This window comes from Carassius auratus, chromosome 25 (genome assembly GCF_003368295.1).
Source record: "Carassius auratus strain Wakin chromosome 25, ASM336829v1, whole genome shotgun sequence".
NCBI classification, from domain to species: domain Eukaryota; kingdom Metazoa; phylum Chordata; class Actinopteri; order Cypriniformes; family Cyprinidae; genus Carassius; species Carassius auratus.
Genome location: NC_039267.1, coordinates 20,795,309 through 20,818,454, shown reverse-complemented (window position 1 = coordinate 20,818,454; position 23,146 = coordinate 20,795,309). Strand labels below are relative to the sequence as shown.

Below are 23,146 nucleotides of genomic sequence, written 5' to 3'. Positions count from 1 at the left end.
TGAGAGAGATTTTGTATAAGAAATCGTCTCTGTTTCAATCAAATGACGACTGTTGTGGTGAACGATATCTTAAAACACATTCATTGCATCATCAGGGGCCACTTTTTAACTGCATAGGTTGCTAGGCTTTTCTTTGGGTGTTTATTATTTGGTTTATTGGTAACTGACCCTTGGCTTTTACTCGTCCAACAACTAACATATTTATTTATTTATTGACATATATCTAAATGTATATGGTGACTTGAATGGACTTATGTTCTTAATTGTTATTTTTGGTGTCAGGCTGGTGGAACTTTTCTGATGAAAAGTTGAGAGCTCTAAAATGAGAGCTATCGGAAATTATGAGATATCGGACATTTTTATATTATGGCGAGGTCAGTTCAGCTCAGTGTTATTTTTGTATTATATATAAACACATATAAATTGTGTTGATCTTTTTCATCATTTTGATGTTGTGGTCGGTTTTATTTTTAGAAATGTATTTATTTATTTACCAATTTGTAATTTCTGTGCTTAAAGGGGTCGTTTAAAATTTGGAGTGTTACAAGCTCTTGGTGCTTTAAGAAGATCTGTAAAGTCGTCGTAAAGACTAAAGTCTCAAATCCAAAGAGATATTCTTTATAAAGTTAAGCGTCAACCACAAACGCCCCTAAAACTGCTCGTTCTAACACGCCCCCACATCTCTACGTCACTGTGTGGGTAGATTTCATAACGCCGCCCAAATGTTCACGTAAAGTATGACGGTGTAACTTATTCTCGCAAATTTATAAAGTGGGGTAGTTAAAACTTTAAGGACAGTTTTGCGCTTCTGACTCACAGTCTGTAAGTATATTTTCATATTTAAAGGATTCGCCACTGATGACATGAGTTTTGAGCAGTGTAGAGTAGCGCTTGTTGTTTGTCATTTCTCCAATCAAAAATGCAGACATTGTTTTCTGTGTAAAAACACAGTACATGTCATTATAATCAGTAATTATCTCCCCTCTGGATGCAACAAATGCCTCATTATTAAATGTGTTTCATTAGTTTTGTCTCATCGCGCCGGTACACGGTATGACAGTATGATTTCCGTCACACGCTTGAGGTATTCGGCCAATCACAGTGCACAGATAGCTGGCCAATCAGAGCACACCTGTCTTTTCAGAACGATGAGCTTTGACAAATCTGTGTGTTTCAGAAATGCAGGTCATAGAGGAGCAACAATAATGTATATTATGTTTAAAATAATGTGTTTTTTAACCTTAAACCGCATAATCACAATGCATTACACCAAATACACAAAATAATGTGTTTTTTAGCAACATCATAGGACCCCTTTAAATGCATTTCAGTAAGTTGCCCAAGTTATTATACAATGACATTTATATAATTTTATTTTTAAATTTGAAAGAATCTTAAATTTCGTAAATAACGTTGTATACACTAGACTTACATATTATTTTAAATGGTAAGAAATGTATTTTATTTTATTTTTTATTATTAAAAATTCGATTTTTTTAAACTATTTGTAACCTACATGAATACAGGGATTATTTTCCACTTTTTTTTAAATGTGTTTTGATTTTAGTTTTTAGGTTTGGTATTTGCTTTTGTTGGTGGGTTTTTCTTTGGTTTCTCTTTTGTGGTATTGGTTGGGGATTTGTTTTTTGTTTTTGTTTTGTGATATCTTTTTTTGTTTTTTTTTGTATCTCTATCTATCTATCTATCTATCTATCTATCTATCTATCTATCTATCTATCTATCTATCTATCTATCTATCTGCAGGTGAACTATAACTCTAATTGCACACTTTAATAACACTGTTAAAGCAGTGGTTCTCATCTGGTGGGTTGTGATACTAAATGCAAATAATAAAAGCAACCAGAATCTGTCATAACCTGGGCAGCACAGTAATTTGGTTTGTTGAAGCAGACGTTGACTGTGATGTTAAGGAGTGTAAGGTTTTCCTGGTTTTCGAGGTGATATCGAGCAGCCCATGGGATGCATTATCTGCCGCTCACCAGCGATCACAGACATGTTCCTCTTCCATTACACGGTTTCAAACACAAGCGTGAAAGTCATAAAGTTTAATGGTGTTCTCTCGCAGGTACAATCACTCCCTCTTTTTGACTCCACGCTTCATTAAGTCCCAGAGAGATCTGTGTGTGTGTGTGTGTGCCAGGCTCTGTGCCCACGACTGTGAGCTTGTCAGTCAGAGGTGGAGGGCAGATCTGTTTCCTCTGCAGATGTTTCCAGACAGTCGTGTTCTCCAGCGGGAGCTGAACTGCTCTCTTGGGTCCCGCAGCATCTTGCTGCCCTTTGGGCGTCTGAGCGGAGCACCCGGGTGTGTTTTATTGAGAGGGATGATGTTTGCCCAGTCTGAGCAGGCACTTGAGTGATTTTCTTTGCATTTGGTTCATTTGCAGTTTAACATGTTTTCGGATCGGTCCACAACTACACACTTTCAGAACCTTTCGTTTAGAAGATTAACTCCAGAATTTTCTCAAGAAACCATTTCCCACATATTCCAAGTTTCTCTCCACAGTCTCGCCATAGAAAGACATTAAAAAGACCATTAATAAAAAGAAACTTTAATTAACTTGGTAACATTTACAAAAGAGCACAAAACTAAAAATGTAATAGTTTTAAATACTTGAAATATAAAATGTGTTAAATTATGTGTATTTTTTTTTTCTTCTAGTATCATATATCATATCATATATTACGTTATATTATATTAAACACCTAAAACTAAAAGGTTAAGATATTAAAATATATTAAATAGCATTAAATTGGAAATATTTAGAAATGTACAATATTTTAAATATGTATTTCATGTTTTACTATTTTTATCCCTATTATGTTATATTATTATATGTATTCTTTTATATTAATAATTAAATTAATTATTATTTTAATTAATTTCAAACACTTAAATTTACAAAACAAAATAATACTTGAAACAAACTTGAAAATATTTTGTGGTATTTAGAAGAAAAAAAACAACAACAACATTGAATGTCGTTAAAATATATTATATAAACACCTAAAATAAGCTAAATATATTTTATAGCTTTTCATAACTAACTAACCAACTATATATATATATATATACAGTATTGTTCAAAATAATAGCAGTACAATGTGACTAACCAGAATAATCAAGGTTTTTAGTATATTTTTTATTGCTACGTGGCAAACAAGTTACCAGTAGGTTCAGTAGATTGTCAGAAAACAAACAAGACCCAGCATTCATGATATGCACGCTCTTAAGGCTGTGCAATTGGGCAATTAGTTGAAAGGGGTGTGTTCAAAAAAATAGCAGTGTCTACCTTTGACTGTACAAACTCAAAACTATTTTGTACAAACTTTTTTTTTCTGGGATTTAGCAATCCTGTGAATCACTAAACTAATATTTAGTTGTATGTCCACAGTTTTTTAAAACTGCTTGACATCTGTGTGGCATGGAGTCAACCAACTTGTGGCACCTCTCAGCTGTTATTCCACTCCATGATTCTTTAACAACATTCCACAATTCATTCACATTTCTTGGTTTTGCTTCAGAAACAGCATTTTTGATATCACCCCACAAGTTCTCAATTGGATTAAGGTCTGGAGATTGGGCTGGCCACTCCATAACATTAATTTTGTTGGTTTGGAACCAAGACTTTGCCCGTTTACTAGTGTGTTTTGGGTCATTGTCTTGTTGAAACAACCATTTCAAGGGCATGTCCTCTTCAGCATAGGGCAACATGACCTCTTCAAGTATTTTAACATATGCAAACTGATCCATGATCCCTGGTATGCGATAAATAGGCCCAACACCATAGTAGGAGAAACATGCCCATATCATGATGCTTGCACCTCCATGCTTCACTGTCTTCACTGTGTACTGTGGCTTGAATTCAGAGTTTGGGGGTCGTCTCACAAACTGCCTGTGGCCCTTGGACCCAAAAAGAACAATTTTACTCTCATCAGTCCACAAAATGTTCCTCCATTTCTCTTTAGGCCAGTTGATGTGTTCTTTGGCAAATGGTAACCTCTTCTGCACATGCCTTTTTTTTAACAGAGGGACTTTGCGGGGGATTCTTGAAAATAGATTAGCTTCACACAGACGTCTTCTAACTGTCACAGTACTTACAGGTAACTCCAGACTGTCTTTGATCATCCTGGAGGTGATCATTGGCTGAGCCTTTGCCATTCTGGTTATTCTTCTATCCATTTTGATGGTTGTCTTCCGTTTTCTTCCACGTCTCTCTGGTTTTGCTCTCCATTTTAAGGCATTGGAGATCATTTTAGCTGAACAGCCTATCATTTTTTGCACCTCTTTATAGGTTTTCCCCTCTCTAATCAACTTTTTAATCAAAGTACGCTGTTCTTCTGAACAATGTCTTGAACGACCCATTTTCCTCAGCTTTCAAATGCATGTTCAACAAGTGTTGGCTTCATCCTTAAATAGGGGCCACCTGATTCACACCTGTTTCTTCACAAAATTGATGACCTCAGTGATTGAATGCCACACTGCTATTTTTTTGAACACACCCCTTTCAACTAATTCAACTAATTGCCCAATTGCACAGCCTTAAGAGCGTGCATATCATGAATGCTGGGTCTCATTTGTTTTCTGAGAATCTACTGAACCTACTGGTAACTTGTTTGCCACGTAGCAATAAAAAATATACTAAAAACCTTGATTATTCTGGTTAGTCACATTGTACTGCTATTATTTTGAACAATACTGTATATATATTTTTTTTTTTTCTTTTTAACTATTTTTATCAATATTATTATATTTTATTCATAAAAAAATACATTAAAACACAAATTTATTTATCAAAATAATACTTTGAACAAACTTATTTTTTTGTATTTATAAAAAAAAAAAAAAAAACATTGAGTGATAACTCTTATGTCCATGTCATGCTGTACAATAATCAGGCACAGTAACTTCTGCAGTTCATAGAAACAGAAACAAACAACTGTTGAGCTTGGTCTTTGGTTGTAAAGGTCAGTTGTGACTAGAACATGTGCTGTTTGTTCAGTGTGTGTTTCTCCGTGTGTTTCTAATGGAAGCACATGTGTCACCGTGGCCTCTGCTCATTTCCCATGATCCTGTGTGTTTCCACTGATGCATGCGTCTTTCCACATAGATCCTGAAGGGAAATGTGAAGTGTACTTTTTTTAATGTCAAAGAGAAGACTCATTAAAGCAGGGGCATAACAATTCCTCCATTAATTTTCCAGCAACCAGTTTTTAATTAATAGTGCAGGCAGTATTAAATATGGAGTACACAAATTGCCTGTGGGCTTCGTAATTAATTCTAATGGAAGAAATTAAAAATTGGTGGGGTGGATTCAGATTATTCTGCTGTATGGCCGTGGTTTCAGGACCACTGGAGCGACTCTGTCAAAGAAAAGATCTTGCCTGGACTTTCCTGAATTCTCCGTCCTTTCTCACGCCGATGGATGAACCTCCGTCTCTCCCAGGAATGACCTTGGAATAGACTTGAAAGAATGTTTCTTGTGCATTTAAAAATCCCATGAATCACTAATTTAGCTTTATGTGTTTTCTCTGCGCTTGTTTTATGTTTGTGTTTGGTTTTATGGGGTTTGAATTGCTATTTTTTTGGCTTGCTTTTTGTTTTTATGGATTTGGTTTGTTTGGTTTTGTGGTTTGGTTTCTATTTTGTTTTTTATTTTATTAGTATTTTTTTGTTTGTTTTTGTTTCTTTTAGTTTTGTTGGGCTTGTTTAGGTTTTTATAGGTTTGTTTTGGGGTTTAGCTTTTTTATAGATTTTGCTTTGATTGGTTTTGGTTTGATTTTGTTTTTTTGGGTTTGGTTTGGGTTTTGTTTTATAGTTTGTTTTAGATTAAATGGTTTTGTTTGGTTTGGGTTTGATTATTTTTGGTTTTTGCTTTGTGGTTTTGGTTTGTGTATTGTTTGGTACGGTTGGTTTTGGTTTTATGGTTTTGTTTTTGCTTGGTATTCATTTTGCTTGTAGTTTCGGTTTGGTTTTATGTTTTTTTGGTTATTTGTGTTTTATGTTTTTTTCATGGATATGTTGTTTTGTTTGTTTTTATGAATTTTGGTTTGATTCGTTTTTGTTTTGTGATTTTGGTTTGTGCTTTGTTTTTGTCTTGTTTAATGTTTTGTATTGGATTTTATGGTTTTGGTTTTTGTCTTGTTTGTGGTTTGATTTGATTTGGTGTAGTTATGGTTCAATTTTGGTTTGTCGCGGTTTGTTTTGTTTTGGTTTTATGTTTTTGTGCGGCTTTGGTTTGATAATATTTGGTTTATTTTTTGTTGTTTTGGTATTGTTGGGTTTGTTTTTCTAATTTCTTTGGTTCCGGTTTGGTTTTATGGTCAATAGTCTATGTCTTTTGTTTTCTCTCTCTCTGAAGGCCGTTGCACATCCTGGTGTGTAACGCAGCGGTTTGCACACAGCCCTGGAATTTAACGGAGGACGGGCTGGAAACCACCTTTCAGATCTGTCATCTTGGCCATTTCTACTTGGTTCAGCTCCTGCAGGACGTCCTGCGCCACTCCGCTCCGGCTCGGGTGGTGGTGGTCTCCTCAGAGTCTCACAGGTGACACCTTTAAATATTTCCCATGCGTTCATGTAAAATCATCCATCTACTCTCAGTTGTCGCTTCACCTACATGTTACTAAATGGACCATATTTACCAGCTAAACCTTGTGTCCTGGTTGAAAAACGGGCCACTTCTGCTCTCCGATTCATCGCCGTGGAAAGAAATGTGTGTATACTGTATGCAGTACAGATAGTATGCAAATAAGAGAGCTAATATTTGGGGCCTGCTGTTCCTGTAACATGATTATTAAATGAAAGTGCTTTGAAGAACATTTTCGACTCTGAGAGTGTGAGGGTCCATTAGATTAACAAGCCCCTTGTGTCATTGAGGGAACACAATCTCAATTCGCTCTGGCCAACAGTAAAATCACTTACTTGTTATCGCACTCCTCGGTTTAAATTTTACAGTTTATTTCCTTTCTTCTTTTTATTATCATCCTCTGCTACACCTGATAATGTTTGATCCCTACCTCCTCATCTCTATCACTTCCACCGCTTCTTTAATATGTGGCCTTTTGAGCTCCCCATCTGACCTCTGACCCAGGAAGAGATTATATTTCCCAAAGCTGCAAGAGCCGTTAAACCTTGACACGGCCGTGCAAGCGGCGGAAAGCGGCTCGGAGAGGGAGGGAAAAAATGAGGGGTTGGGGAAATCGAGGGTGGAAGAATAAAATGGAGTCAACAGGAAGGTTTATCTGCGCTGTAGCACTGGGGCTTAAGTGACAGGAGCGATAGGTGCTGGCATTTGCCTCCCGACTCCAAACAAGAGGACACTGATAGCACGGACAGGAAACTCACCTCTGAAAACTCACACCAGATTCACGCCTTTATACTTCAGTCTCTCTAAAGCAGGATACTGCAGTCATTAAATACCAGCCTGACCTGACCTTTTCATACCTCTGCTCCGAAAATAGACCATTTCCAGCCCAGAATGCCTCTGGTGGGAAGACCGTAGGATTATCCCAGCCGTGAGGGGATGACAAAGTCAACATGTGCAGAGGGAAATTGGGGATGGATGTATAACAGCTCAACTGGGTAGTTCGGCCAAAAATACATAAAAAAAAAAAAAACATTCAGTCATTATTTACTTGCATTCATGTCATTCCAAAGCTGATTTTCATTCTTCACTGGAACATAAAATGAGTTTTGAACGGAGTTCAGTGTCACACAGCACTTGAAATTGAATGGAAATGTAGGATATAGAAATACATGCATACATGCAATATTTATCATTAAGCTTTTTGTTATCATTGTTGAAAATTATCATTGTGTTTTGAATGCACCAACGTAGAATAACTACATGCACATCCACGAATTATGTATTTTTTTCCTCCATAGGATATAATATTTCATCTGAATACAGTACACAATTTAGTTGGACCACTTTAAAAAACAAAAAAACGTATATTTAAATTGTTGTTATTTTTGTTTTAAATATCAAGAACATTGTCTCGTAAACAAACTTGCCATATTGCTAAAGTTTTAACATAATTGATGCCAAAAGTTATTAGTTTTTATGCGTAACATTAGTATGTGTGCGTACACAAACAACAACAAAATACATTTTTTACTGAATAATGGACCATTTTTTATTTAAAAATGGACCACTGTTATACTTTAATTTATTTATGTAAAGAGCTCGATAGACCCTGGTAATGTCATTCCTTGGGGAAAAAAAGTGTTGAATTCATACTGGGTTTGGAAACAGGAGGGTGAATGAGTGAGCTATTCCTTAAATTAACAGTTCACACCTTTAGTATTTGTACCGTTGCGATGCCCGCAGATGTTGTTGTTTACCCAAGCAGAGATGTAACGTGTCAAACAGCAGCATGGGCCGCACTGAGCTTGTCATACAGCAAACGTCACGTTTTGATTGGTTGTTAAGTAAAGTGTATAATTAAGAGGTAAATGTTGAATGCAATCGCGGCTCTGATCCACACTAGGGGAGGGACCATTCATTTCACTGCAGTGTCTTGGGACTGTTTACACACACACACACACACACACAAGGACACATTGAGAAAATACGTCTTGTGTTCAGGGGCCTTGTCAAACATCTGGCGTTTAACAGCTTAGTCAGAGCCAATTAAAGAACATCATGTCGTAGCTTTGATTTGCATTAAGTCAGACCTGGCCTGCCAAAACTCATTTAGCTCATTTCTCCATCGGCTCACATTCTGGAGGTTATTCCTGCCTGTTAAACTTAGACTCGAGACTTTAGTTAGACTTTAGTCTGTGGGAAATCAATGTTATCCATTTGTTCACATTTGACTATTTACTGTCTTTAAAGCGATTGTTCAGTTATCATTTATTTACCTTCCAAATTACAAACCTGTGTGACTTCTCTGAACACAAAAGTAGGTTTTAAAGAGGGTTTACAAGGATGCAAAACTAGACAATTCAATTCAGTTAAAGTTTATTTGTATAGCGCTTTTCACAATACAAATCGTTGCAAAGCAACTTTACGGAAAATTGTGTTTCTACAATATTTAGTAGTATCTTATCAGTGGTGACTGTCAGTTTATGTGTATATGGAAGAAATGTACAGAAAAATCAATTAAAGACGTAATCAAACAGTCGATAAACACTATTAACATCAATTATTATATTATGAAATCAATATTTTAGCAAAATTCGGTAGTTCTGTATGTTGTTTCAGGGTTGGCATCATCACCACCAAACTAGATGACAAAAAAAAATAAAAAAATAAATCCAACACACACAAAAAAAACAAAACAAAAAAACAACACAAAACAAAGCAAGAGGCATACACAAAAAAACACAAAAAGCAAAACAAAACATAAAAAAATCTAATAAACAAACAGAAAACCAATGGAAAACAAAGCGTAAAAAGCAACACTGATGAAAAAAACAAAGAAGAAAAACTAAACTAACAAAAAGACCAACACAAAACAGAAAACCGACACTAAACCAAACAAGATGCCTACAGAAAAAAACAAAGCAAAATAACTCACAAAAACAAAACTATAAATAAAAAATAATAAAAACACAAAACAAGTAAATGTAAAAAAAAAAAACCCTACAGAAAACAAAACAACAACACAAAAACCCCCGACAAAAAAATCATAGAAAATCGTAAATAATGTTAAAAACCAAAATAAAATGCAAGACATAAACCACAGACAAGACACATTTAAAACAAAACAAACAAAACAGACATTTCTCAAAACATCTTTAAGTGTGTCTCCAATTTTGATGTTGACTTGAATTGCTGGTTGTTGTTTGTGAAGGTTCACAGATCTGGTGGGCTCGTGTGGGAAGGTGGAGCTGAGTCTGCTTTCCCCTCCGCAGAAGGAGTACTGGTCAATGCTGGCCTACAACCGTGCCAAACTCTGCAACATCCTCTTCTCCAACGAGCTGCACCGCCGCATGTCACCTCACGGCGTCACCTGTAACGCACTGCATCCTGGGAACATGATGTACACCTCCATCCACCGCAGCTGGTGGCTCATGACCCTCCTCTTCACCTTCGCTCGGCCCTTCACCAAGTCTATGGTAAGTTTTGATTGTTTTCCTCATTTCAGGAACAGTGGTTGGTGCTTGAATTTTTGTAGTTCAAGAAAGTTTCACTAGCATGCTTTTAGGTTCTTGAGCAGGAATCGCCTGTAGTTAGCGTGAGTGTGTGTGTGTGTGTGTGTGTCACGCTGCCGTAGCGCTGCTCGTATACCCCAGTGCTGCATAAATCAGGCGGGCAGCTCTTCCTGTAGGCAACACTCTCCCGTTTTAGCCTGAAGAGGCGAGTCACATACACTTACAGAGACAAACTATAAAATTCAACATCCTCATAAATCATAAAGTATCTGCCTGTCTCGCACCTGAAGCATTTCCTCGCACTTCTGATATGCTTTGGGCCACACAATGCATTTGATGTATTCTTTGTTTTAATTTTGGTTGAAAACTCTGAAGGCAGAGTGTTTCAGCCGAGCTGATTATGTATTAAAGAGATGGGTATGAATCTGGCAGAAGTTTATGCGCACGGCCCAGTCGTAACTCAGAAGTGCTCATTTCTCCAGCTGTCAGTCATGTTTGATGGACGCCGCTGTGAATCAAGGCTTTCACTGCATGGAACGCCTGCTGCTGGTCTGAACTGGGACTTGTTCATTTGAGAGAGTGTTTTTTTTTTTTTTTTTTTTTTTTGATGAGACCTGTTTAAGTGTAAAGAAGAGCCAACATTTTAGACATTTTTGTTTCCTGAAGAAAACACAGGAGAAAATATATTGCTTATAAGGCAAAAAATTAAGACTCACAAATTTTCAAATAATTTTGTTCCAGATTTTTAATACATTTCACTTGATGGTTACATTTTTACAGGTATTTTAAAAATACAATTAAATAAAATGTAAAAGTAAACAAGTAAATAAATAAATATTATGAATTAGATTCACTGTTATAAATTATTATTATTATTATTACTATTATTTGTCTTTATAGTATATAAATTATTTTTTATTTAATTTTTCTGTATACATTATTAGTTTATTATTTCTTCATCTGTTACAGTAATTATTTTATCTCTCTATATTTCAAATATATCTAGAAATCATATCCATATAAATTATATATATATATATATATATATATATCTATGTGGTTATATTTTCAGAAGTTAGTAATCCTTTCTTTCTTTCTTTCTTTTATATTATATTTTATCCTAAGATGCTAATAATATAGTGTTAATATGAATCAAACTAGTCATTATTTTCTCCATAAATTGAAAACCGTGCATGTAGGATGAGCCCAGTCCTTACCAAGGTGTCTGTGTGCCTCTCTATCGCTTTTCTGAAAGCCCTCAGAAATGAGTGAACTTCAGACGAAACAGTGCTGTTTTTTATGTACTGGTTATGAGGCCATGAAGATGCTATGGTTTTAATTGCTTGCAGTCTCGTATGGGATGCTGGGAAATTGTTCAAGGTTGCAAAGCTCTGCATAATGTTGACAGGAAGAGCCTGGAACGATATAACGCCCAAGCTCAGGAAAACGCCTTTGTCTTCTCCCCGAGAAGCTGTGGGTGATTTATAACTGCGCAAATCTAGAATAAAACCTCTTATTTTGCTGTTTTATTGCATCTGAGCGGGACACTTCCATTTAGTTTAATGCATAGATGCATCAAACATCACAATTATAATTAGGCCTAATTAATTGATTTATTATCATTGTAATTTGTTTAACTTGTTGAGATTAAAAGAAATAACAAAATAAGAAAAAAGCAGAGGATGTTGCAGAGTAATTCATGACACCGAATATCATCATCTCATCTTGTAATGTGTAGATAATCTTCAGTTTTGCTGAGCTGATGTAAATTCATTGGGAAAGAGGCAGGGCTGATATCTGACTTTAACTCTGACGACTGTTTTCATCTGTAATCTGTACATCAGATATGGTCTGCCATGCAGCTCTCTTGCTCTCTTCTTGGCCTGCAGTTGTACATTAGGCCCATGGCTTTGATAAGAGTGGAGTCATTTTCTCCTCATAATAATCAAGTGGTCTCTTGTGCTGAGCAGAATGATGGTACTGATCTGTCCTGGCATACAGACGTCTGGCAGCGAGAAGCAGGGATGAAATGCATCATTCCATGGAATCAAATGTAATTAATTACATTGGTTTAATAAAATAATTGAAATAGTTACAGTACATATTAAATTTCAAATAGGGTCACCTGTAATCTATAACCCACTCCATTTCCAAAGTAACCTTCCCAACACTGTCTGCCATTGAAATCATTTTGGGGAGAAAGTCATTAGCAAGTAGCATTGAATTTAATACATTGACTTACTGATCTAGGTTTAGAAACAACGAAACACTGCAATTGATGGTACTTGCTAGGGCTGCACGATGTGTCGTTTAAGCATCGATATCGCGATGTACGAATCCACGATAGTCACATCGCAGGATGTTCGATGTAGGCTGTCGTAGTTGATCCGTTATTCATTAACTGTACAGACCAGCTGCTCCCCGGCCCTTGACAAATGTGTTTCACGGAGCGAGAGAGAGAGAGCGCGCAAGAGGGCGCAAGATAGAGAGCGTGGGAGAGAGAGAGCGCGAGAGAGAGAGCGCGAGAGAGAGAGCGCGAGAGAGAGAGCATGAGAGAGAGAGTGAGAGCGAGAGCGAGAGAGAGCGCGAGAGAGAGAGCGCGAGAGAGAGCGCGAGAGAGAGAGAGCGAGAGCACGAGAGAGAGAGAGAGAGAGAGAGGGAGAGAGAGACTTGACTTTTACAACTCTTTATTTAAACATTTCCTAAACTACTATGATAAAATATGTTCTATTCATTCAGACATACTGACACAACATGCATTTATGCAAAGACAAAACCAAGAACCATATAAAATATATAAATGTATATGATAAATAAATATTAAATACATACAAAAATAAGTAAACAAACATTACCAGTTAAACACTATAGTCTCATCTTCACATATTGACAATATAGCACCATTTACACACCATTTAAACTCAAATGCAAGTAAATTCTTTGTACTTTGATAATATTTATGTTCCACCCTGATCCTTGATTCAACCAAAGCAGTAAAAATCAGAAGTGCATTTACGTTTTTCCCCTCAATTGCCATTCTACATGTCTTCCAAATGGCTAATTTAGCTTGTCCAACTATAAAATTTGCCAAAATACACTGTTCTTTGTGTGTTTTTGAATACTTACAGCCATAAATAAAAATTATCTTATTAAAACAAAAACCTAAATTCCCGAGTATTCTTTCCAATACTTTAAATAGTGGTACTAGCCTGGAACATTCAGCAAAAACATGAAACACAGTCTCTGGTTTAGTACAAAAAAGACAAGGTGATGAAACAGACATATTGAACTTAGAGACAAAGCTATTTGTAGGTAACACACAGTGCAATATTCTCCACTGCAAATCCCCAGAGCGTTTTGGGAGTGGACCTTTATACAGTAACCTCCAAGAAGGAGAAAGATCATCAGAAACCATTAGATGTTCCTTCCACTTTGTATCACATCTACGATTTATATCTTCAAAATGATCAGCCTTTACACACATCTGATAAAACTTTGTTTTTCCAGCAGCTTGAAAATCAATCTCTTGTAGCCCCTTGAACTTCAACAACTTCCCCTCTTGGTCACCATCTGTGCAACCCTTTGGGGACACAAATAACTTAGGGAAGGAACATTGCATCAATTCACCTGACAGAAGACAATTGACAAAATGTTGGAATTGAGAAGGAAAAACAGCTTTCAGACTGCATATGAAATGTTCTACCATCCTCACAGACCTGAATCCCACTTGTTCACAAATTTCCATTGTTGGTCTCCATTTTCTGGAATCAATATCGATCAGATGTGCAACTTTTGTCAAACCCTTTTCCATAAATGTTTTAACAATGATGTTAGACGTGCAAACATTGCCATTAAGATAGGGGTTATAAAACAGTGGTTCATTCAGACCAAAATGGTGATTCTCTCGTCTAAATCCCTTAAGAACAGTCCAGGAATTTAAAACGGAAGCATAGAATTTCACATCAGGTTTAAAACTCCAACTATACTGGAACATCAAAAACAATTGTTTGTCAAGGGAAAAACCACCAAAAGTTCTAAGCAAAGCCAAGCCAAATGACACCCACGGTGTGGAAAGCTCCCTATCATAAAGTAAAGTCTGAGCAACTTTCAGCCTCATAGCTTTCACTTTGCCTGCCAAATCGATCATCCCCTGACCTCCTTCATTAACTGGCAAGTAAAGAATTGCAGGGGGAAGCCAATGATGGCCGTCCCAAAAAAATTTACTAAAATCTTCTGCAGATGTTGTAATAGGATTTTTGGTGGATCGAGTACATTTAACCTATGCCACAGCATAGATGCTGCCAAATTATTAATAATAAGCACTCTACCCCTATAAGATAGTTGAGGGAGAATCCACCTCCACTTGTGTAAACGGCCAGACACTTTATCAATTAGACCTTCCCAATTCTTCTCCATATAACGCTCTTTCCCCAAGAAAACCCCAAGCATTTTAAACCCTTCCAAGCTCCAAGAACAGTGCTGAGGAAGTACTGGCGGACCTCCGTTTTCCCATTTGCCCAGCAAAAAAGTTGCACTCTTATGCCAATTTATTTTTGAAGAAGAGGCCCTCTGATAAATATTCAGTGATGATATCATTTTCTTAACATCTTCATTTGATCTTATTACTAAAGTAACATCATCAGCATATGCGCTTAATTTAACTGTTGCAAAATCTGTGCCAGAAGAGCACACTGTGGAAATCCCACTTAACTGATGTCTCAGAACTGCCATGAGTGGTTCAATAGCAATCGTGTATAAAATGCCTGAGAGACCGCAACCTTGTCGTATACCCCTGCCAACTAAAAATGGTCTCGATAGAGTGCCATTTATTTTCAATAAACTATATACATCCGTGTACAACAGCTTAACATAGGAAATAAATGATGGACCAAAACCAAAAGCATCAAAACATTTAAAAAGAAAGCCATGATCAATTCGATCGAAGGCTTTCTCCTGGTCCAAAGAAACAAAACCTACATCAAGTTTATACACCTTGGCAAAGGAAATCAGGTCTCGAACCAGGAAAAGATTGTTAAAAATGGACCGATCTGGGATACAGTAAGATTGATCTTCATGAATCACTGAAGATATGCAACGTTTAAGTCTATTAGTTAAAGCTTTGGAAAAGATCTTGTAATCAGCTCCGAGCAATGACACAGGACGCCAATTTTTGATGTCTCCAAGATCCCCCTTCTTAGGTAATAAAGTTATCACAGCCCTCCGAAGGCTCACAGACAATGTTCCTCTTTCCAGACACTCCAAGAAGACAGAAAACAAGTCCCTTCCAATCACCGGCCAAAACTGTTTATAAAATTCTGCATTTAGTCCATCCAATCCTGGTACTTTTCCTGAAGAAAGTTCATGAACAGCTACTGTCATCTCATCAAAAGTCAAAGGCTGATCAAGTCTAGATTTCTCTTCTTCCGCAAGTTGAGGTAAATCTTGAAGAAGCATGTCAGCCATTTCATCTTCACAGGGTTCCGCCTTATATAGATTCTCATAAAAAGATAAAGCATAGGACATTATTCCACGATCGTCAGTCACTTCTCCTCCTCCTGGAAGTTTCAAATGACATAAAGTCTTCTTATTCACAGTTTTTTTCTCCAGACTAAAAAATGTAGATGTCGGCGCATCCATGTTATTAAAGGAGGTAAACCTGGCACGGATAAGTGTCTCTTGGGCCCTTTCTTCCAAAAGATTCCGTAAGAAAAATTTATTCCTTTCAAGTTGTTCGGCAGTGTCCACCTCATCCATTTTATCCTCGGTGTAAAGAATATCTTGTTCAAGCTTTTTCAATGTACTTTCCAAAATACCTTTGTTATAGGCGGTATAACTCTGACAAAAAAGTTTAATTTGTATTTTGCCAATATCCCACCACTGACTTAGGGACTTGTATAGCATTTTTCTCTCTCTCCAAGTTTCCCAGAAAAGGGTGAAAGAGTGCACAAAATTGTGATCTTGTAACAGTCTAATATTAAATTTCCAAAAAGAGTGCGTAAAAGTGCTCTGTGCGACAGAAACTTCAACAGACGTATAATGATGATCAGATAGAGCAGTGGGAAAAATACAGCTATTATAAAATTTACCCCTAACGCTTTTCTGCACATAAATCCTATCAAGTCGGGCTCCAGATATCATATTAGAGTTTACTTTCATCCAGGTATATTGTTTAGTCAGAGGGAAAGCTTCTCTCCACACATCCACAAGACAATGATAATTTATCACGTTTTTAAGTTCATCTGACGACTGGCTATGTGGTTCCTCATGGTTCCGATCTAAAGTGTGGTTTATAGTACAATTAAAATCCCCAGCCAGAACAACAATTTTATCATGCGATACATCACTAAGAGCAGTCTTTAGTTTTCTAAAGAATAGAGTTCGCTCTGAACCAATATTTGGGGCGTACACATTAAATAACGAAAAATGTAGTCCATGAATCGTCACATCAACACGCAACATTCGACCAGGAACCAATTCAAAAACACTAACAGGTTGTTGCTTATATTCTGATCCAAAGAGAACAGCAACCCCTGCACTAACACTAGAACCATGACTTAGTATAGCCTGCCCCTTCCATTCACTCAACCACTGTACTTGATTATTTGAATCTGTATGAGTTTCTTGAAGAAAAACTATACTTGCCCTCTTAATCATAATATATTCAAAAAGACTAAACCTTTTAACAGCATCACAACACCCATTAATATTTAAAGAACCAAATCTCAAGGATGTCATGAAAAGAAGAAGAAAGCAAACATAAAAATGCATCCAAACCATCTCACTTTTTACCTTGCAAAAGCAATATACTTCTTACATTACAGAGAATCTTTTTAAGGCGGTAACGTTTTGGTCTATCAAGCTCATCAAAGTTTGTCTTTCGCATAGCTATGGTACAAGAACTGAGAAACAGTTTTAAATCTGGAAAGTATGACTCAATACTGATCTTACGAAGCCCTTTTGTATTGTCAAGGAAAGCATTAATCTGCTGTAATGAATACAACTTAGTCTTACCTTCAGAAGTATTTTCCGAGTCCATCACGTCATTCTCATCATATATTTCCTCGTCATCCTTATCGAAATCCTCCGTGTGTAGACTTAAATCCATTACCTCTTGTGAAACACTCGCTGCTTGACTCTGATCGATCGATTCATCAGTACTTATTTTAGCATTACATAGGTCTACCTCAGATATTTGTTCCTCATTCCCCGGTGATTCGGCCTCACGCGCCTCTTTCGCATTCACCTGCTCCGAACTCAACTCTGGCTGCGTGATTACGTCATTTTGATCGGCCGCTGTCTCAGCTATCTGCACTTCGCTGTTGCTGGAATCACCCAACAGGGATCTTCCCTCGCGTAGTTCAGGCAAACTAATCGGCGTGGATTCTGCTCTGGCCTGTGGAGGTTGTAACGACACAGCGTCCACAGTTACATCAGAAGTACCCTGTCTCGCCCTGTCATTTTCCACATTAACAGTCAAATCTCCATTAGTGCCATTATTTACATGACGATTCGGGCAAGTCTGCCGGACGTGACCAAATTCCCCGCAAATAAAACATTTCATGGACTCCGAGCTAATAAAAATAGTATAATCCTTCCCCTCGATAGTTAATTTGACAGACAGGTTCAAAGGATCACTGTGAGAATTGAGAATCATGAAGACCTGGCGCCGAAAAGACATTACATGTTTGAGTTCGGGATTTTTGCATCCGAGCGTAATCATCTTAATGGGACTCACTAATTTACCATATCTCACGAGTATTTCTTCCAATTTCTCATTTTTAACAAATGGAGGTACATTTGACAAGACAATCTTCTTTGATGGACTCGACAGAGGCAAAACAGGCACAAACATTTCATTGATCGTTAATCCGTTCTCAATTAAATCATTTGCCATTTGACTTTGACTCAAAAAAATAACTATGGCCTTGTTCATACGAGACGCGGATCTGATATTTACACCGCCAACAGCAGCACTCACGGCCACTAAACAATCTTCTACCGACACAGACGCATCAGGCATACACTTACAGCCATGTCTAATAGTCAGTTTTGAAAAATCACCCACATTTGTCCCCATTTTCCCCACTTGCTGACCGGCGTCAGCCGAGTGAAAAAAAAAAAAAAAAAAAAACTACTGCTTTACCAAACACAATTCAAGAAAGAGAAAAAAAGAAGAGAAAAGTTACAATCAACCACAACAACTCTCACCCACGCCAAACTCCGTTCACTCGTTCCCAGCATGCAACAGGGAGAGAGAGAGAGCGCGAGAGAGAGAGAGCGAGAGCGCGAGAGAGAGAGAGAGAGAGAGAGGGAGAGAGAGAGCGCGAGAGAGAGAGAGCGAGAGCGCGAGAGAGAGAGAGAGAGAGAGAGGGAGAGAGAGAGAGTGCGAGAGAGAGAGAGAGAGGGAGAGAGAGAGAAAGAGCACGAGAGAGAGAGCGAGAGCGAGAGCGCGCGAGAGAGAGAGAGAGAGGGAGAGAGAGAGAAAGAGCGCGTGTGACAGAGAGCATGAGAGAGAGAGCGCGAGAGATTTCTTTCTCTCGCGCATATTAATCAAATGACACGATGGTGTCAATGTTTAAATAATTTAAAATGAGAATGTAAGCGTGCTCACCCCATTTTTGTTTGTAAGAAATTTTTTTATTAGATTTCATATCGCAATATATATCGCAGAAAAATAAAATATCGCAATGTAATTTTTTCCCAATATCGTGGTACTTGTAAATTTCCCAAATACATATATTTGTTATGTAAACAAATGTAACTTTTCCAAAACATTTTGTTCATATTAGATCTCTAATGCTTTATGTGCGTTAGATATTTTTGCTCAATGTCAAAAAAAGGTCATTTTTGATACTTCCTATGTGGTTTTATGTGAAGTACTGTACGTCCCCGAAGCCTCTGTAACCTTTTCATTTGTGTAGTCAAACAGCTGTTTTAGCATGTTTGGTTTGACATTTCTTAGACGGCTGGGTATTGTGGCGTCTAATAGCTGCTTGATGCTTTGGGACATGAAGCTGCTGGGAAAATCACAGCCGCCCAATCAGCACCCCACCTCCCCCCCGTCATGCCCGCCCTCTTCACAATTGCTTCATTGGGATCCAGTCCGGCGCGTTTTCAGCAGTTTAGAGCAATTATTTTCCCCAGGATTCTGCCTCAGGCGCTCCGCTACCTTTTTACATATGCAGGGGCTGAACTTTTGACCATGGCCCAATAGTCGTACATTAGCCCATGGTTTGCTCTAAAAGGGGGGACTTTAACAAGTTCCTCTGTGCATTGGCAAGTGTCTCGCCTCTCGCCTGTGAGATAATTTAGCCAGCCTGCTGCGAGACTGCTGCCAGTGCTTCCTTATGGGAGTCTAAATCTCTCTCGCTCTCTGTCCCCTTATAAGCCGAGCGAAAGGAGGAGATGCTGCTGATGGATCTTTCCTCGTGCTCGGCTAACGAGGGCTCTGCTTCTATTAGTACACTACCGAGGCTTTACACATTCTCTCTCTCTCTCTTCTTTAATGAAGTCTCGTCACCCCGAGTGGCTCAGATTTATCCCACTGCGATGAGCCCTGTCGGTGTGGCGACTGTCCCCCGGTAACCGGTTGTAAGGTCAGGTGTTGTTATCTGCCTGTACATGGGTCCTATCACGACAGTGCCGCAACCGAGGCTGACAGGCGCTCAGTGGAGCGGAGCGAAGTGGGGCAGAGGTCTACACCCAGAGCCCCTTCCGCTGCAGCGGGACACAATGAGCTGCCAGAAGCCCTAATAGGCTCATAATTGGTGATTAGGGTCTGCAGGTTGTGAACAGAACCGGTTCACTCAGCCTGCGGGAATGTTTTCTGCTACAGGCTGCTGTGCTGTCTTCTAGTGAAGCGATCGGCCTGAAGTGATCCATATCAAATGTAGTGGTCACTAAAGCCACTTTCACCCTGTGGATATATCTGACAATATCCCTGTTCTTTTTCAAGGGTTTTTCCCTGATCAGTGTTTCCCAACACTGTAACTTGAGGCTAGGGTTGGGCGATATGGAGCAGAAAATATATCTCAATATATTTTTGCTATATCTTGATAGACAATATATATATCTCGATATCTTGACAGGAAATATAACCCCCCAAAAACTACTGCAAAAACAAATATGCCAAATATTACGTTTAGTTCCCTATGAAATGTTTTATTTTTTCTTCATCATATGTTTTTTGTTATGTAATTCTGCTATTTAGCATGTGTAATTATTTAAATGCATAAAAACAACTTAATTTGTAATTTTTTCTTAAAATAGCCTTATGAAATGCTTTTTTCCCCTCTGAAATTCTGTGTATTTAAAATTTTCTGGTTATCAAATGAAGGCATAAAACATTCATTTAATTGATCTTTTAATTATTGAAAATTAAGCAACCTTTATTTTTTGGTAAACAAATGGGATTTACTATTTAAAATAAAACATGGGAGAAATGTTGTGTGATTTATTCCTTAAAAAAATAATTTTAATAGCAGTAGTAGTATATGGAGTGAGTTTTGGTTCTTTATTACATGCGAGAAAATAAAAGATCTGAGAGAAAAAAAAAGTTTGAGAGAAAAAGTTATCACACTGATAGCAAAAAAACATTTCATGAGAGAAAAAAGAATATTTGAGAGAAAAAGTTTTCATGCCAATAGCAAAAAATAATTATATTTGAGACTAAAAAAAGGTTTGAGAGAAAGTATTTTTTCATAAAACATAAAAAAATATACATTTGAAATTTTTTAAATTATTTCTGAGAAAAAAAATCTCTCTCAAAATACTTTGAAAAAAACTCTCAAATATATATTTTTTGCTATCAGTGTGAAAATATTTTCTCAAAAAAAAAAAAGTGTTTCTCTCGAAACGCTTTTCTTTGCTCTTGATGCAATTTCTTGCTCTCGTGTCAGGATTTTGCTTTCACTGTGAGAATTGTGTCATGGGCGGGGCCACGTTCCTATTGGCCAGTCGGGTGAGCATCGTCTTGTCTTGGGAGTCGAACTGAATCATTACAGCATTGTTCGGTTCACCTGCATAGAGGCTGCCTCTGCCTTATGGATAGTTAAGTTGAGCACGGACACCCCAATGTTTGGGTAAGATGATGACACACAGCTGGCTGAGCAAGTTCAGTATCACTGAAGATTAAACATAAAAAAATAGCACTCATATTCATGAATGAATGTGTATTATATTATTTGCTTGCTAATCGCTAGTAAAGCTAACCAGCCATCATGCTAGGTAAACTTGCAAACTCACCTGGTTTATACTATGTTTAAATCAAATGCCAAATTAATGTTTTGATTTAGATAGTTTCACGCCTTATTTAGTGAGTAGTGAGCAGTGATTGATATACCGTTTGAAAGTGTCCCACCTAGTTTTTTTTAAAAATAGTCTTTGTATGGTTGTTGCACCACATGTTTAGCTACACTAAATGTATAGTTCACAAACTCAGCTACACGGGGCTTATTCTAAATATTTTTTACCATCTAGCCGAGGTCTAGAGCTGACAAGGTAAATTGCAGGACTAGGACTAACTCTTACATTAGCAACCCACAAATATGTTTGTGCCTGTACTGTCATGGTAATTATTTTTTCTTTTAAATCTTTCAAACGGTATGTCAATCACTGTCTAACGTTAGCTAGTTGTAGGGTTGCCACCTTCCATGCATACTAACGTTAGTTGAAAGTTGTGCGGGAGGTTGTAAGAACAAGCAGTTACTCTTCAGGTGCTTTGAGGCTAGCAAGTGCAAAGGTAGAAACTAGCTCACTACTCACTAAATAAGGCGTGAAACTATCTAAATCAAAACATGAATTTGGCATTTGATTTAAACATAGTATAAACCAGGTGAGTTTGCAAGTTTACCTAGCATGATGGCTGGTTAGCTTTACTAGCGATTAGCAAGCAAATAATATAATACACATTCATTCATGAATATGAGTGCTATTTTTAATGTTTAATCTTCAGTGATACTGAACTTGCTCAGCCAGCTGTGTGTCATCATCTTACCCAAACATTGGAGTGTCCATGCTCAACTTAACTATCCATAAGGCAGAGGCGGCATCTATGCAGGTGAACCCAACAATGGTGTAATGATTCAGTTCGACTCCCAAGACAAGACGATGCTCACCCGACTGGCCAATAGGAACGTGGCCCCGCCCATGACACAATTCTCACAGTGAAAGCAAAATCCTGAAACGAGAGCAAGAAATTGCTTCAAGAGCAAAGAAAAGCGTTTCGAGAGAAACACTTTTTTTTTAGAGAAAATATTTTCACACTGATAGCAAAAAATATATATTTGAGAGTTTTTTTCAAAGTATTTTGAAAGAGATTTTTTTTTCTCAGAAATCATTTAAAAAATTTCAAATGTATATTTTTTTTATGTTCTATGAGAAAATACTTTCTCTCAAAACAATTTTTAATCACAAATATTATTATTTTTTGCTATTGGCATGAAAACTTTTTCTCTCAAATATTCTTTTTTCTCTCATGAAATGTTTTTTTGCTATCAGTGTGATAACTTTTTCTCTCAAACTTTTTTTTTTCTCTCAGATCTTTTATTTTCTCGCATGTAATAAAGAACCAAAACTCACTCCATAATAGTAGGCTATGTACATTCTGCTGAACAATAGTAACAGGTTTCTGGCAAATGCTTTTATTTTGACGGGTTTACCTTACAGTTCTGTTTGTGTGATTCTACAGTCTACGATGTGATATAACGCTAGTTTTACTGAAATCAAACGGTCAAATGCTCATGATGTGACTCTCAGTGCAGTTCTGGAGATGTTCTTCGTGTGTTTACGTTCTCATTTAGTGAGACGACAGAGGCTGAAATGACCGCGAGCGTCACGCGTGCTTCCTTGTGAGTAATAAATGAAGACGAACTTCTGCGCCATTCATTAACACAGACACGCAGAACATGCAGGATTCATATTTAAATGAATATTTACAGATATTAGTCCATATCGGGATTTGATGTGAGTGCAATGGCTGACTTTTGATTAATTCATTCAAAATTGGACAAATTCTGTGACATTCCA

The 23,146-nt window shown here is 37.4% G+C and overlaps 1 protein-coding gene across 3 annotated transcripts in view; it reads left to right on the top strand.

Annotated features, from left to right (window-relative positions):
• LOC113043774 (WW domain-containing oxidoreductase-like) overlaps positions 1-23,146 on the top strand; it is a 201,877-nt gene that overhangs the window by 57,439 nt on the left and 121,292 nt on the right. For all 3 annotated transcript variants that reach the window (XM_026203363.1, XM_026203365.1, XM_026203364.1), the window contains exons 7-8: positions 6,381-6,566; positions 9,820-10,084. In XM_026203363.1, coding sequence (XP_026059148.1) covers positions 6,381-6,566; positions 9,820-10,084 — 451 coding nt within the window. The remainder of the gene's footprint in view (positions 1-6,380; positions 6,567-9,819; positions 10,085-23,146) is intronic.